We start from the raw sequence: 16491 nt of genomic DNA on the forward strand, positions 1-16491 counted from the left end.
TACTTTTAGAAGGAATTTAGGATGTTGACAATAATTCGTCAGGTAGTGGCAAGTTATATGAGCCTGGGCTAAGTGATTTCGACACTTATTGACGATGATGTGGAACACAATGAACCAGCCACTGATAATAATAATAATAATGATGGTAATGCAGTTGACAAAACAGAACCGAAGTGGACAAGAGTTTATCCTCCAGAGCCAGAAGTAAAAGTGGAAGAGAAGTTCAAGGTTAGAAACGCAGGTATATGAAATTGCCCTCCCAGGAGCAGTCCTCCTCTAACATATTCCTATTTGTTTTCTCCAATGCTATCCTGAATCTTGTAGTGACTGAAACTAATAAATACATACGCACAGGAAATTATACGAAATAAAACGCATTCCGGAAATAGGGTCCGTATTCACGCCTGCAAAGATGGATTGACGTTACAGTATAAGAAATGAAAAAAAATCATTTCTCTAGTTATAAATATGGGTCTGAACCCTAATAACAACATTGAAAAATAGCGGTACACTTCAAAATCGCAAATAACTTAATTCTATTTTTTTCTAACGTCATGTCACTCAAACGTTTCGACTGGAAAGAAATATTCTATAACCTGTTGGTAATGGTAATTTTTGATGCATATATACTCTATAGTTCGAACACCGACAAACCCCTTGAACAGGAGGAATTTATGGTTAGTATTGTCGAAGGTCTTGTAGATGAAGAAACTCTTCAAAACATTCCAGCTGGACCTTCAGGAGAAAAGGGACATCAGCTGGTACGCCTCCCAAGAAAGGAACTGCGGTTGTGCCCTGTCTGTTCGACTGCAGAAAAACAGTCAAGCACCCACTTCTTGTGCCCGGGATGTAATTGTAATGTCCATCAACAGTACTACCATAAATTAGAACATTTTTGGAGGCCTATGAAAGCAGGAAGAAAGATGAGCCACTTCGAAGGTAGCGAGGATGAATCTAAGTAGACTCACGTCTTGGTGCGATGTGCCTGTGTTACTTCAGTTCTATTTTACTATACAATACTTCAATGTAGTGAAACCTTTTGCACATATTTTTAATCAGCATAAAATTGTGCAAATTTTGTATATAGTAAAATTGTCACATAATATTACTTTTTACGTACACGTTGCCCATAACTTTCGGATTACTTTGGAATACTTAGTGTGTGTTGGATACTTCGTCCATACTGCTTCAGGATACAAAATTGGTAAGTTTAATTTCCTACTATAGTATTCTTCGTCCTTTTCTGAATAAAATGACATGTTGTAAGTAAAAATAAATTGAAAAACAACATTTTTATGAATTTTTTAAAAGTTGCTTGCAAAACTCGCCTAAATGTTTGGTGCTTGAAGGTGAACTGCTTGCCGGTTCCCGGGTTAATGATCAGGAGAGCAAGTCAGACACAAGTACACAATGTTTTGATGAAGGTAGTTGTCAAAGTGAAAATATGTCTATGGAAAAAGTGTATGGAATTATAATGAGGGGTGAAGGGGAAGGTAGTGAGCAAAATCAAAGTAACATGGGGGGGGGGGGTAATAATGAATTTATGAAATTAGTATCAGAGTAGTTGGCCAAATTGAGTGATCAAGGGAATAATTTGAGTAGTAAAATTAGTAATCAGAGGAAGGAATTAAGTGATAAAATTGAGAGGCAACAGAAGGAGTTGCAAAGTTTTGGCAAGATGCTTACAGAGAAAATGAAAGAGAAATTTTCAAGTACTTGCAGAGAAAACTGAAAAGTTAGAGTGAGAATTAACTAATTTAATGTCGAAGGGGTAAACATGATCGAGGTAGCACAGCAGATTGAAGTGATCAAAGAAGTTTAGTTGCCACGGTTCAATAACAGGCAATTACATCCTATGGAACTTCTCAAGGTAGTTAAAGATTTGGGAAAGGGCTGTCAGATGGTATCACCATGTGGGATACCGTCGAGGTCAAGATTTCTGAGGCTTTTATGGGGAAGCCGAACTCTGGTATGATGTATACAGGGAAACGATTACTTGCTTGAGTGAATTTGAGGTAGCCTTTAAGGTCAAATTTTGAAACAATGATATTCAGGGGAAAGCCAAAGACAAAATTAATTTTAGCAGATATAGGACTCAGGGAGGGGGTAGCATGACTCAATACTTCTTTGAGCACGTTACTAAATCAGAGCCTGAGCTTAAATTCATCAGAAAAGGATATAGTGAGGATGTTGGGACATTTTTCTGAAGAAGTTCAGTTGGCAGCATGCATGCAGAGAATTGAAATTATTAAGGACATGGAACAGCTGTTAGAGAAGTTTGATTCCTTAAGTTATGCTAGGAATAGTGACAGTCATTCCAATATCCACCAGAATGATGGACAGAGACAGAACGGTCGAGGAGAGTACCATCGGTACCCTGGCCAAAACGATCGAGGTGGCAACCACAGAGGTCAAGACCCAGGGAGGAACAACCGTGGATACGGCAGAGGTTCTGAGTCCCGTAGATATGTGGAAAATCGGGACAGGGATGAACAAGGATCGCATGGGAATCATAATCCAAATCAAGATCAGCCACCAAGAAGAAATTTAAATGCTTAAGGGGCGGGCGAGATAGGCCAGGCAACTTGTCCCTAAATGAAGATGCTGCTGTAACATGTGCTATGAAGGAAATTAACTACCAAACAGATGTTCAAGAGGATCTGATTTAATGACCACATTGCTGACAAGGGTAATTTAAGTAACATGCCCGTTACTCCCATTACTGAATTCTTTATTGAAGGGGAGAAGGTGAAAGTGCTATTGGATACAGGCAGCCAGAAGTCCTGAATTAATAGTAGATTCTACGAGGAGCTGAAGTGTAAAGGAACTGAGTTTGAGGAGATTCCTGTGTCTAATGTATATGTGATTTCTGCTGTTGGTAATAAGTTGCAGAGAATCAGGAGCCAAGTTCTTGTTAAAATGAGTATTGGGGATGTAGTGATTGAAAGATATGCTTGGTGGTTGCAAATTTAATTTATTCAGTTATCTTAGGTTCAGACTTTCTGAGTAGGAGTAAGTGTAAATTAGATTATCAGCATTCTGAAGTTAAGTCAAGAATTTTATATTTGGTCCATATTGAGGAGAGATTACAAAACAATTAATTAAATTGTACAAGATCCACCTTTTCAATACAAGATATGTTGTTGATTAAAATTACAACATCACTTATTAAATGGTATCGGTTTCAACATCCATGGACGTCGCCATCAGCCAAATAGGGTCATTATACAAAGATACATGTTAAAGTTAAAACACACAAAATTGATCCTCATAATTAAAACTATATATATCAAGTTAAAATATAAAGTATATTTATGCTAAATGTCCAGGTTTGAATAGTAATTAGTACAAGATTGACAACTTGTTAGTCACGAATAGAATAAAAAACTGAAGCTGAGAAGCCTCATAAAAATAAGTTCGAAGTCTTTGACAGTCTTAAAATTTTTAGTTTTGGTGCTTTGTACAGCATTGGCTTCAAAGCACGTAGAGAAATGTATGTTAAGTGCGATGTAGTAATGTTAAATACGTTGCAAGAAGTGGATGATGTTCCTCTGTGAGTGTAAAAACAATACTAAGTCAGTAGATAATACATATAAAAACCATCTTCGTAAATACGGTGTTATGTCGTATTTTTCTGGGGCGAGTGGATCTTGTGACCGGACCTGTATGTTGAAGTTAAAATATTCTCAATCCAATGCGGGCCTGTGGTATGGAAGATAAAAAAAAAAGTTAAATCTGATAGTGGAAATGGGGCAAGAAAGTAAAGCTTTATGAAGAGACTCACCTTTTGGTTGGCTGGTTGTACTGCAAAGTTGAGTTGAAGAGGAACTGACAGGGGAGACGTGTGGACCAGCTGGGGGAGGGAGGAGTGTGGTAGGTAGGGCCCTCTTAGATACTACTGAAAGCTACTACATTCACTTAGACCAATTTTTCAATTCAAACTTTAATTTAAATGACATCTGTGAGAAACCGAAAATCCTGTTTGATGTTCTCATTGCAGTGTTTAATTTGTTCAAAATTCCAGAAAATAGCTCAGTCTTTCAGATAGGATGCCACTCTTTGACGCGATACCCCCTCCTACCTCCAAAACCCCCTGATCCTGCCCCGTATATCGTCCCTCCCACTCCTCGTACATGTTTCGTCCCCAAGTATATCAGAAGAAACTCTTCAAAACATTCCACCTGGACCTTCAGGAGAAATGAGACATCAGCTGGTACGCCTCCCAGGAAAGAAACTGCGGTTGTGCCCTGTCTGTTCGACTGCAGAAAAAAAGCCACGCACCCACTTCTGGTGCCCAGGATGTAATTGTGGTGTCCATGAACAGTGCTACCATAAATTAAAACGTTTTTGGAGGCCTATGAAAACAGGAAGAAAGAGCCACCCTGAAGGTGGCAAGGATGAATCTAAGTAAACACGTGTTGGTGTGATGTGCTTGTGTTATTCCAGTTCTATTTTACTTTACAATACTTCAAGGTAGTAAAACCTTTCTACATATTTTTAATCAGCATAAAATTGTGCAAATTTTGTATATAGTAAAATTGTCACATAATATTACTTTTTACGTACACGTTGCCCATAACTTTCGGATTATTTTGGAATACTTAGTGTGTGTTGGATACTTCGTCCATACTGCTTCAGGATACAAAATTGGTAAGTTTAATTTCCTACTCTAGTATTCTTCATCCTTTTCTGATTAAAAGGACTTGTTATACATAAAAATTAACTTAAAAACAACATTTCTATGAATATTTAAAAGTTGCTTGCAAAAATCGCCAAAATGCTTGCCGCTTGAAGGTAAACCGCTTGCCGGTTCCAGGGTTAATGTTTAGGTCTTCTCATAAGACTTTTTACTTTATGTTAAAATGTTCTTTTAACTCTTAGCCGTCCCTAACGCTCCAGAGCGTTCGAGCATTATCACCTACCCGCCGTGCTGAACACTCCAAAGCGCTCGTCACACTCGCGTTCATTAGAACTGTGTTGAGAGCAATATTGAAGGGCCTTGTGAAACCACACTGTATTCCCTCGACTCAGGAATCTGTCAGGACCTTGTTGACAGCATTTCCTGTGTGTATTTCCCAAGCAGACCCAGCTTATAAAACTCACCTTTCAGTTAGAAATTATTCTTGTTCAAGTTTAAACCATGTTGTCTAATCGCGGAGTTGTGTCAAAATGTATGAAAGAATGCAAAATTGAAGATAGGTTAGAAGTTATTGGAGATAGTGAGCTTTCTAGTTGTGGTTCAGAATTGCATTCTGACGATTGTAGTAGTGATAATGATTCCAAGATTCATGAGCGTGAAGAAATATATAAAGATCGAGGGACAGGGCTACAAAGAAATGTTACTAGTGATATCTGGAGTCACAATATTCATTTTGATGGACTGAAAATATGGGAAAACAATGCCGGTCCAAGTCATGATTTACCTTCGTGGAGTTCAGAAAAAAGATTTTTTTGAATTATCTGTGGGATCGGAATTTTATGAGCTAGTAGCAGAGAAGACAAATATTCATGCTGAATATTTACAAAGAAAAACCGGCACTGCTGATACTACCTGGCAAGACGTTAACGCTGATGAAATAAGGGGACATGTAGGAGTTCTAATTCATATGGGATTGGTGGTTTTACCTAAAATAGACAATTACTTCCTAGGAGACTCATGTGTGTGCCCGTTAGTAAGGCAGGCAATGACACAAACAGTTTAGGAAACTTGGGCAATATTTACCTCTAAGTAGCCATTTAAACACGCCAACACCACAAGATGAACATTACAATATTCTGTGGAAAACAAGACCAGCTCTGCAACTTACCAAAAAATTCGGAACTTTGCACGCACCTGGCTGGGAACTCGCAGTAGATGAAGCTATGAGAGGTTTCAAGGGAAGATTTATCTTGAAACAGTACCTCCCAGGGAAACCCACCATATGGTGTATCAAAGCATGGGGTATTGCCGACAGTGGAAATGGCTACCTTCTGAAATGCACGATTTACAAAGGGAAGAAAGAAACACGGGACCAGAACTTATAATTAGGGGAGCAGGTGATTTTACACCTGTCAGAGTCATACTGGGGAAAATGGCATTAGTTTACTTTGATCACTTATTCAGTTCTGCAAAACTGATGAAATTATTGCTAACCCATAACACCTATAGTTGTGCAACAATGAGGGTAAATAGAAAGGGTTGGCCTGATCAGTTTAGGAAACCTGCACAGTTGAAATTCAAGGAGGGGGAATGTAGGAAAATGCAAAATGAGGGTGTAACTGCAACAGTCTGGCAAGATAAACATACTGTTCTAATGCTGTCAACAAATTCAGATCCTGTGAATGATGGAACAGTGAAACAAAAAACCGGTAAAGGCAGTGAAGAAATAGAAATTTTGTGTCCTCGTGCTGTCACAAATTACAGAAAGCATATGGGTGGCGTAGACATCAGTGATCAGAAAAGAGAATACTACTGGGTTGGACATCGTCTAAAAAATTGTGGAAACTTATTTTTCATTTTGTGATCAGTGTGTGCGTTGTGAACAGTTTCATTCTTTATGACATGAGTAAACGAACAGCTCTCACAGCTCATGGAAACAGACAGCTGAACTTCTGGTGCAACAGCTGATCGGGAACTTCTCGACCCGCGAACATACGTTCAGGAAAAGAAGTTTACCCGTCGGCTTCCATCCCCTAAATTATTTAATTCTCTTGTGAAGATACCAGGTCGTGCCAAAGTGTGTGCTTTGTTTACAAATGAAAAACAGGGCAGCTTCTAGGAGAGGCAAACAGACAACATTCAAAAGTAAGCAGTGCGATCTAACACTGCGCAGGACGGGGTGCATTTTGATGTTACAGGTGAACTATGTAATGCGAGTGGAATGTATTTTTTTTGAAGACCTTGTTTGAAAAATACGATATGATGTTTTATTTTTATTGACCTAACCTGTACTGTATAATGTTGTAACATAGCCATTTGTAAATAGTAGAATTCTGTCAATAGTTCCTGGAAAGATCCAGAAAGTTACATAACTTTTGTACAGGGTGTGTTACTTTGTTGGTATGTGTTCTAGAAAGTGTGTTCTGTCTAATCTGGAAAAATACGACTTTCGCGATCATGCGTATTCTAGAATGTTAGTCAAAGTTCGCGATCGAAAGTAAGGTTGTGATTGGTGGGTCTAGGTGGCGATGGGGAACACGTGCACGCTGATTGGCTGCCTCCAAGGCCAGTAATTCCTATATATAGTGAGCGAGGCAGTGTTCGAATTAATTCTGTATCCTGAATTCTGTCGGTCTCGGTTTACCTGTCTGCGAGCTGCCTATCTGGTTGATGTCTTCCGGCTTCCGGGATGGCACTCTCCTCAGGTAAGCACTCTTGAATTCCGTTCCTGCTAAAATTTCCGTAATGTTCCGATTTGCTTTTCATACAGGAGTCTGCCGTAACCTCGCCCAGATTCACCAAATTAGTTACTTATGAGGCCTTAGTTTTTCAGCTGGACTTACCTGTTCGTTTCCGAGGCATTCCCATTTCTTGTTTCACTAAAATATGTATATTGTAGTTTAACATTATTTCCCTTGGGGGTTGCCTCTGGTAGTTCTGTATCACTTGAGGTACGCTAGATTTTGGATAACCTGTAAATTGCATTGTACTACTGCATTGGTAACTGGATGTATAGTTGATTTGTAATTTGAATTTACACTGCTACGAATAACCTATGTATATCAATATTTTTAAAAACTAAGGATCATGTGATTCATTTCGGAATCTGCTATCTAAGCCATGTCCATGCCTTTGGTAGGTTCCCAGCCTTTTCATCTTCCCGGTTTGTTGTTCACTAGTTGGCCCTACTGATATTTCGTACATGTTTTGTTGGAGATCCGAGTAATGCCAGCTACTGTTTTTCCGAATGTGTAGTGATTTCTTATATTGTGTATTGTACTCTTACCTCCCCCTTTTAACTGTGTTTGTGCCTTGTTTGGTGTTACCCCTGTAGTCTGAGGTAGCAGGCTTCCATCCCCTAAATTATTTAATTCTCTTGTGAAGATACCAGGTCATGCCAAAGTGTGTGCTTTCTGTTTACAAATGAAAAACAGGGCAGCTTCTAGGAGAGGCAAACAGACAACATTCAAAAGTAAGCAGTGCGATCTAACACTGCGCAGGACGGGGTGCATTTTGGAATACCATCAGGAGCGAAACGTGGATATTCAAAATTAGGGTGCGTACACGTTTATATGCAGTAATCGTTTAGGAACGAAATGCAAAAGAAATTAAATATAGATATCTTTATTCGTTTGACTTCTAGTTATTTCTTTTAAAGGGTGGTATTTATGTTGCTATGCCTATTGGGATTTACAGGACTGTCAGAAAACACTGTAATTACAGCCAGGCATCTGCCTTTAATTGGGAAACGGGAAAGGGTTAAAAACCACAGTTTTATGTGAGTAGTGTAAAATTTAAAGAAAATTGTATCAATTCTCACTCTCACTGTCTTGTGCAGCGAGTGCCTCAACGCGCTCTCCAGCTGATGACATAGATGTTGATTCCCATAGAGAACCTGAAACATTCGTCCTAAATGAGTACATTGATAATACCAATATACAGGTAAGCAACATAAAGCGGAACCAGTCCCGCAGCCCAGCCTGCACACAAGAGGTGCGTGCGTGACAAAGTCCACAGTAAATACATCGTCGCGTAAGCTATTTCTAACAAACACAAAAAATAGGAGTACTCACATATATCACGCCAGGAGAGGTTGAAACTTCCTCCTTTCGTTGTTAAAGCATTTCTGGCACCCGCTTAGGAAATTTTTCGTTAACCTTCAGTAACTGTTTCCATTCGAACAGAACCAAGGAAAATTTCCATTTCCTGAGCAAGTCTAAGTGAATTTGTAGGAGACCTTCCCAGAACGTTACCAATGTCACCTACAGTTTCTTGTGTGAGAACAATTGTGGTTTATTACATTTCTTAACAAGAAGACTCCCTGTCCTATGTAATTTATTCACTAATCTATGAATCGAAGTGCAACCTGGAATTTGTACATCAGGAAACTTCCCTTTAAATAATCTCTTTACGGCCCTCGCACTTTCTGTACAGACGTATGAATCGTAAAGGAATACTCTTTGAGGAACAGAATACCGATATCCGACTTCAGCCACCTGAGCCATTTTGACGAATTCACACACTACACTAATGTCACCAACGAAGCATGTGTCACATTTGCAAACGTTCAACAAAGACTGAAACCCGGCGCAGTGGCATGCCCTTCAGTACATCAGGCACTGTATTTCGTCACTGGCCGATTAACTCGCTCTGGAATTCCTGCGCATAGGATGGAGCGGTTCACTTTATTCTCCTCACCCGGTAGTTGGTCCGTTATTGGACATTATAAATTTTCCAGCTAACTCATTCCTGATTGCCAGTGTTTCACCGCAGTGAGCTAAGTTAGGCTGGAGCCTATGCAGTAGCCTCCAAGGTATGCACTAGCCACGCATCTTGGTAGGTGTGCTATTTACCAACTGATGAGCCCAAATTAGCACACTGGGGCAAAACGCTGGCAACCAGGAATGAGTTAGCTGGAAAATTTATAATATCCAATAATGGACCACCAAATTTTTCCGGAGTTTTGATTAATTTTTCTCTTTCCAATTTACTTGTGATCAGTGACGGGCAGAATTGAATATAATGCATGAAAAAACTTTTGAGAATAGATACTTCCATTCAAAACTATATTCTCAAGTCCAACATAACCTTTAAAAGTATAAGTAGGCCTAATTTATGCGGTAAAAGACTTCCAGAAACTTACTACCAAAGTACACTGGTGACCAAATTACACTGGGAAATAAAAAAGAAGGGATTTCACCATCATGATGGGAGTTTTTGTATTGGAGGAGCTTTATTTAATTACATTAAATAATTAAAAACTACTCGTGATCAATTGTTGTTTAGGTAGGCATTATTTATTATATATTTTTCGATGAGCTTGGCTGATCGAAGTTGCTGACCTGAAAGAAGCTTCCCTGGTAAAACTAAATGTAAAGTATAGAGATTTTTAATTCATGTAATTAATGTTTAAAACCCAGCCCTGCGGTCCAGCTTGCCCAACTCTAACCCGGAGATCCTGGTTTCGTTCCCGGCCAGGTCAGGCAGTTTTACCTGGAATGTTAGGGCTGGTTCTGGGTTCATTCAGCCTACATGATTATAATTAATTGTGGAGCTACTTAACGGTGAGATGGCAATGTCTAGAGCGCCAGGAATAACGGTTGAGATGATTTGTCACACTAACCCTGCATAACCTCAATCATCAAGTCTTCAAGATGAGCAGCAGCTGCTTGGTAGGCCAAGGCCCATTAGAGCTGTAGTTTGGTTTTATTTTAGGAGTGTTTGGAAGATTATAATTATAGATATTTCATTATTGTTATGTTTAGTCAAACTGTTCATGGTTTCAAATCGTTACCCAATATTCTGTTTTCCTGTATAGTAAAGTTTTTCCTCGGGATCTCTCCAAAAGCTGAGAATCGAGGTTACACTGTACTCATTTCACTGACACACCTAGTTTCTAACCCCACTGGGCCGTAACTTTACGACCGGTTGACTTTATACAATATGCCTTTATTGCATAAGCAAACCATGACAATCTTACGAATTATCTCTTTATATTTCCTTGATACTTCTACCTTCTAGACCAAGATTTTAATACTAAAAAAATTCCCTGTTGTATCCTTTTACTGATTCCCATGTCCAATCCTGCATTAGTTTGATGCTGCAGTACTGGCAAGCTTTCCACAATTCAAGGGTTTGTCTCTGAATTTTTACATTACCTTTCCTTTCTCTCTTCGGCAACACCATTGTCTTGCTATACTCCATGCTTATTTTCATTCCATATTTACCAATGTACTCACACAATATGTCCAGCTAACCTTGTACTTTCACTCCATTTGCTTCCCACACCATGCTGTCTGCACACACGCCACCTTCAGCTGCCTGTAGGCCTTTTTCCCTTCGTGTACTTCACAACTTCATACTTTATCATTATGAACACCAATGTGACAGCAAACTTTCCTGTCTTAATCCAGATACATTTCAAAACCATTCTCTCCTGCCCATAATTGTTGCATATTGCAGTCATGTATTCAATCATTCATTCCTTTTTAAAATCCTTTTTGCTTCATAACTTTCTATAGAAAGTCTCTGGGAATGCTCCTGTATGCCCATCCAAAATTGTGATATGTCTTCACAATTTCTCTTCCACATTCCCATTGCTTTTTCATTAGGGTCCAGTGTTGATTCTCAATTTCTAGAGACATATTTGCACTTCTTCAGCCTGCACTTCAATCTGTATTCTCATTCTCCTTTCTAATTTTTTGTTACTTGTGAAATAATGATAATAGTGATGAAGATAACAACAACAACAACAACAACAATAAATATATACATAAAAGTGGAAAATTTCGAATCACAGCACCAGATACAAGGAAACAGAAATTGTGCACTACCAATGAAGGAATGAAAAATCTAAGCTATTTTGATATAAAACAACCACCCTTTTATAGTCAGATGTGGAAAACTACACAACTATCAAAGATACAGGTAGAAATAATAATCTCTAACAAAGAATTTCGTTCAAAGGTATTTACAAGAGCAGAGATTCTAAAACGTAACTTGAACATTTCAAAATATTGATCGACAAACTGACATTGTGTGGCCTTGGAAGAAGCCTGGTGCAGGTTTTTCCATTCGACGCCTATGAGCGACTTCCATGTTTGGTGTGTAATAAGGACATACGGAGGGGGTAAACCTAATGTTAGCACATAGCCTACTACTGTTGAACACCACCATGGAGTCTACTCAAGGCTTTACCATCCCCATTCACTGGATGAACCACCATCAACGTCATACTACCTCACTCCATAGGAACACAGAGAGACGTGGAATTAACCCAGGCTTTTGGCACACAATCTAGTGATTAGAAATAGTGCACCATCACCTTCTCTACTCTGATGGCAACTTTCTTCCAACAATGGAACTTCTGGCAAACCATGGTAACAGACCAGAAAGACTGAATGCCTTGATCACAGACACCAGGTGGGCTATCCCAAAATATGAAATGTACTGACAAATTTAACTGTGAAAACACAATTCTTACCTTTGATATCAAATCTCTTGCTCTTTGAGATACATGATCAGGTACAGAATATTCTGCCCTACTAATACGTCTGTAGGTTTCATCATATGTTACAGCTTCAAATGGAGGCTTGCCAACCAAGCACTCATAACAAAGAACTCCAAGACTCCACAAATCCACCTTTTCATCATGTGGAAGACCTCTTACCATTTCTGGTGGTAAATAATCTAATGTTCCACACAAGGTATCACGCCTGAAAACAATAGACCACATTTTTAGAGGAAATCACACGAAAGAATATTTGTGATGTTCTTTTTCATAACACATCATACATGAACATTACACTGGATTTAAAATATCAATACAGGGTGGCGTAGGGAAATTATTAACGTAATTTGCACGAACACAGGAAAAAATATTTTTACTGACCAAAGTACACATATACAGTATGCCATTTATGTTTGTTAAAAAATGCCAAACTGTCACTTTACTCCTTAAAGATGACAGCAGAAAGATGTGCTCCATTTCGGCGTTCACGTTCTAACAACCAGTTACGGAAACTCTTAATGCTCACTCTAGCATGTCTCGGAGAATGGCAGTGATTTCGTCTTCAATCTTCTGTTTCAGTTCATGGATAGTTGCAGGACGTGAGCGGTACACTTTACTTTTAAGATGACCACACAGGAAGAAGTCGCAAACACTAAGATCAGGTGATCTCGTTGGCAATTGAATGTCACCATTACGACACGCATTCCATCGACTGGTGGTTCTGGTGGGGGTGGTTATTGTTTTAAGAGGAAATGCACCTAGGCAACCATCCTCTACATAACACTAAGAGGGAAAAGTGGAAGGGATCCGACACTTCAAAAAATGAATATATCGGCCAAAGGAAGACAAGGGCCACGAAGGGCGTGAAAATGAAAGACTCCCTAGCCCTCGCAAACGTAATAGCGCCAGGGTCGGAAAAGAACAAGAGTTGACCAAGGGAGGTCAGGTAGGATAGATGAAAGTGAGGAGCCTGACACAGGTAAGTGGAAGCGAAGTCAGGACTCAGCTAAGGGCCCCGTGGTCGCCAACCCAAGTTCGATAGTTCAGAGGGGGACCTTTTAGTCGCCTCTTAGACAGGCAGGGGATACTGTGGGTGTGACGGGGCTCAGTCCCGCTGAAACCACGTATTTTTGATGTAAAAAGCGTGCAGTCTCGGTGTAAAGAATGTCTCAAGCATATCAATACACCGAGCAGATGTAGCTGTTGTTCCAATGACATCCTCACTTTCAAAAAAGTAAGGCCCAATGATGCCATGCCACTTAACAGCACACCGTGCTGTGACCTTGGCTCTATGTAATGGATGCTCGTGCAATTCGCAAGGATATTCCTGTATACGAAATGAAAATTTTTTTTTGCTAGGGGGTTTACGTCGCACCGACACAGATAGGTCTTATGGCGACGATGGGATAGGAAAGGCCTAGGAGTTGGAAGGAAGCGGTCGTGGCCTTAATTAAGGTACAGCCCCAGCATTTGCCTGGTGTGAAAATGGGAAACCACGGAAAACCATTTTCAGGGCTGCCGATAGTGGGATTCGAACCTACTATCTCCCGGATGCAAGCTCACAGCCGCGCGCCTCTACGTGCACGGCCAACTCGCCCGGTGAAATGAAAATTGTTTATGTAACCGTTAAAGTGGAAGTGTGCTTCGTCTGACATCCATACGTTGTTAGGGAAATTGGCGCCCTCGTTGATTTTGGCCAACACCAGTTTGCTGAACTCCCTGTGTGACACAGGGCTCCATGGATTTAATTTCTTCACAATCTGTAACTTGTAGGGGTAGAACTTGAATTCAAGCAGTATTCTTTGTATGCTCACGTCTCCCATTCCCTAACGCAGATGCATGTTACCAAACGGAGCAGCACGGGCTCCTATCGATGGAAACTAACAGCTGAAATATTCTTAAGTGTACGTACTGTTTGAACACCTCCCAGAGGCTTCCGGTTCAAGGCCAAACCAGTTACTTCACAATTATGCACACCCGTAATCGCATGACCACATGGCACACATCCATGATGTCCGAGCTGGTAATGCTGTCGAAATGACCACTGTGCAGCAGTCACACTATCACCCTGTTTGTACTACGCTCTCCCAGCAACAACATATTCTGCACCACTCCAATGCTGCAACGTGTTCATAACAACTACATATCAGTTCCAGAAACCTGCCGGTGCTACAGTGATGACAACACTAATGTTTAAAATTTCCAGTTTCCCTGCGCCACTCTGTACTGCCTTATATTTTGAACCATACAAGAGCACAAATTCCAGATTTGTTAGGTTAGGGAATTTCGTAAATTAATTTGTTATATAGTCAAAATCATGTGATTTTATGAAGTCAATATGCAAGAATACAAGCTTTGTACCCATTCTTTGCATGGGAATTTTCAGTGGATTACACGTTTCCTTCGGGAATTCATGCGAAGTAACATGGTTCTATTCACATGTTTAATGCGACATGTTAAAATGATACTTTCCTAAAAAACAGCCCGGGACAGTAACGAAAATATGATTTAGCCCAACAATTACAGACCATGAATGTCATGTTTAATCCGTATTTACTGTTGAACTTCTTACAAAAGTGTACAAAACTATTAATATATGTGAAGTTTCGTCTTAATAGGACGTACAATATATAGTATTGACTAGGAGGATTAAAATAATTTTGTACAATTTTGTGAGAAAATGAAGCTCAACAAATCAAGAGAGAATGAGGACTATTTCCGAATTTATTGCACGGTACAGCTCCTGGTCCAAAGTTGTGCAAAATTCTTCAAGGTTCTCAGGTTGCATATTGCATTTCTGACCACTTGTGTGGACATTGATGATACCTCGCTTAATATCTGCCCTACCGAAAAGAGTAAAATGGCTCTTTAGTTTTCCCAGTGACCCACCTTGAAGTAACATGCACAACATGTCCTCCGGTCCTTGGACTTAAAATCCAATTTATCGTAACCATCTGCGTGATTATCCGTCGTACAATAAATACATGCATGGTATAAAGGAAAGAAATAACATATACTTAAATGTTTGTTATATACAGTCCTTTGACAGACCTAATGTCAATGAAAATATCTGAGAATAATCTTCCTACAAATACCAACTCCATGTGGTTACCACAACATATGCACCTGATAATACAATCCAGAGTGAGTAGAATCAAAATAAAAAGATTGGTTGAAATAAGTCAACTTTTCCACTTTTAGGAATATACCAGATAGACAGCAGACACCAAAGGAAAGGTTCTACCTCTTGTTTTGTTGGTGTTCAGATACATTTGGTGGGGCTAATTTTCAAGCCAAGAGAAATATTATGCACCCTCTGATTTTCTCCTGTTATGATCTTTCAAATAACTGTAGGTGTGCAAGGGTGTCTGTCGTTGATTGCAGAGCATGAAGCCCGTTAAAATAGTTTTTCTTCAGTCATTTGAAGAGTAAGCAAAATTATGTATATGACACGAATGAGTTAAAATGAAGGGGGTGTTTCACATATAGTCCACACATTTTACATACAAACAATAGCGTAAGAGGAAATAGAAAAGAAAACTCTTGTCTTCCTATAAACTAACAGCCTGTTACCGTATTCACAAAGACGCACACATGAGATGCTGTCAACTGTGTACGCCATTTTATTTACAAATCATATACACATTCGACTACCACATTAGTATGTCAACCAACAACGGAACACTCGACAAGATCACATGTACCAACACAACGTAACTACTTCAACGGAATTACCACAATATGAGTTCACATACTTAACTCTACTAACGACTTTAACTAACACAACTCAACCCAAGACTGCCCTTTTATATACCTCGCCTGGCCAGACTTCCAGAAAAGAATGACAACATGCTTTCTCTTATCTTCTTGAGTCTCCAATAACCTACATACAAATAAACAGAACATTCTGTAAAATTCGAGAAAAAAAGGCACCTTGTTCTAGAATCTAACCCTGTGTTGCAGAACATTACATCTGATTTATACATCATATTTACAAGTAATAATTATATACCATTAATTACGTGTTCTTACATTAAATAAACTCTTATTAATAAACATATAGACGAAGAATCGTACATAACCTCACATGTTCTGTTACACAAGACAGATACCACAGCGCACAATAAATGATAGACCACGATTTATACCAAATAAAGTCCTACTGACAACCTGTCGTACTTAACTACGCAGATAATAATAATAACACCACCTACTAATTTAGCTAGATATTTTTGCTATTTATCCATGGGTTTAGAGAATTGTTTCCAAGTTATACTAGTCCACTACACACTTGCATCAATATCCCCCCCTCTACAACTTGAAACAATTTCAAAGGTCTAAC

General features: G+C 39.3%; 1 protein-coding gene across 4 annotated transcripts in view; it reads right to left on the reverse strand.

Moving 5' to 3' along the window:
* The window catches only part of LOC136864916 (aurora kinase C), a 261391-nt gene that overhangs the window by 41034 nt on the left and 203866 nt on the right, over positions 1-16491 (reverse strand). For all 4 annotated transcript variants that reach the window (XM_067142331.2, XM_067142335.2, XM_067142343.2 and 1 more), the window contains one exon: positions 12123-12354. In XM_067142331.2, the coding sequence (XP_066998432.2) occupies positions 12123-12354 (232 nt within the window). The remainder of the gene's footprint in view (positions 1-12122; positions 12355-16491) is intronic.

This window comes from Anabrus simplex, chromosome 1, assembly GCF_040414725.1.
Source record: "Anabrus simplex isolate iqAnaSimp1 chromosome 1, ASM4041472v1, whole genome shotgun sequence".
Lineage (NCBI taxonomy): Eukaryota > Metazoa > Arthropoda > Insecta > Orthoptera > Tettigoniidae > Anabrus > Anabrus simplex.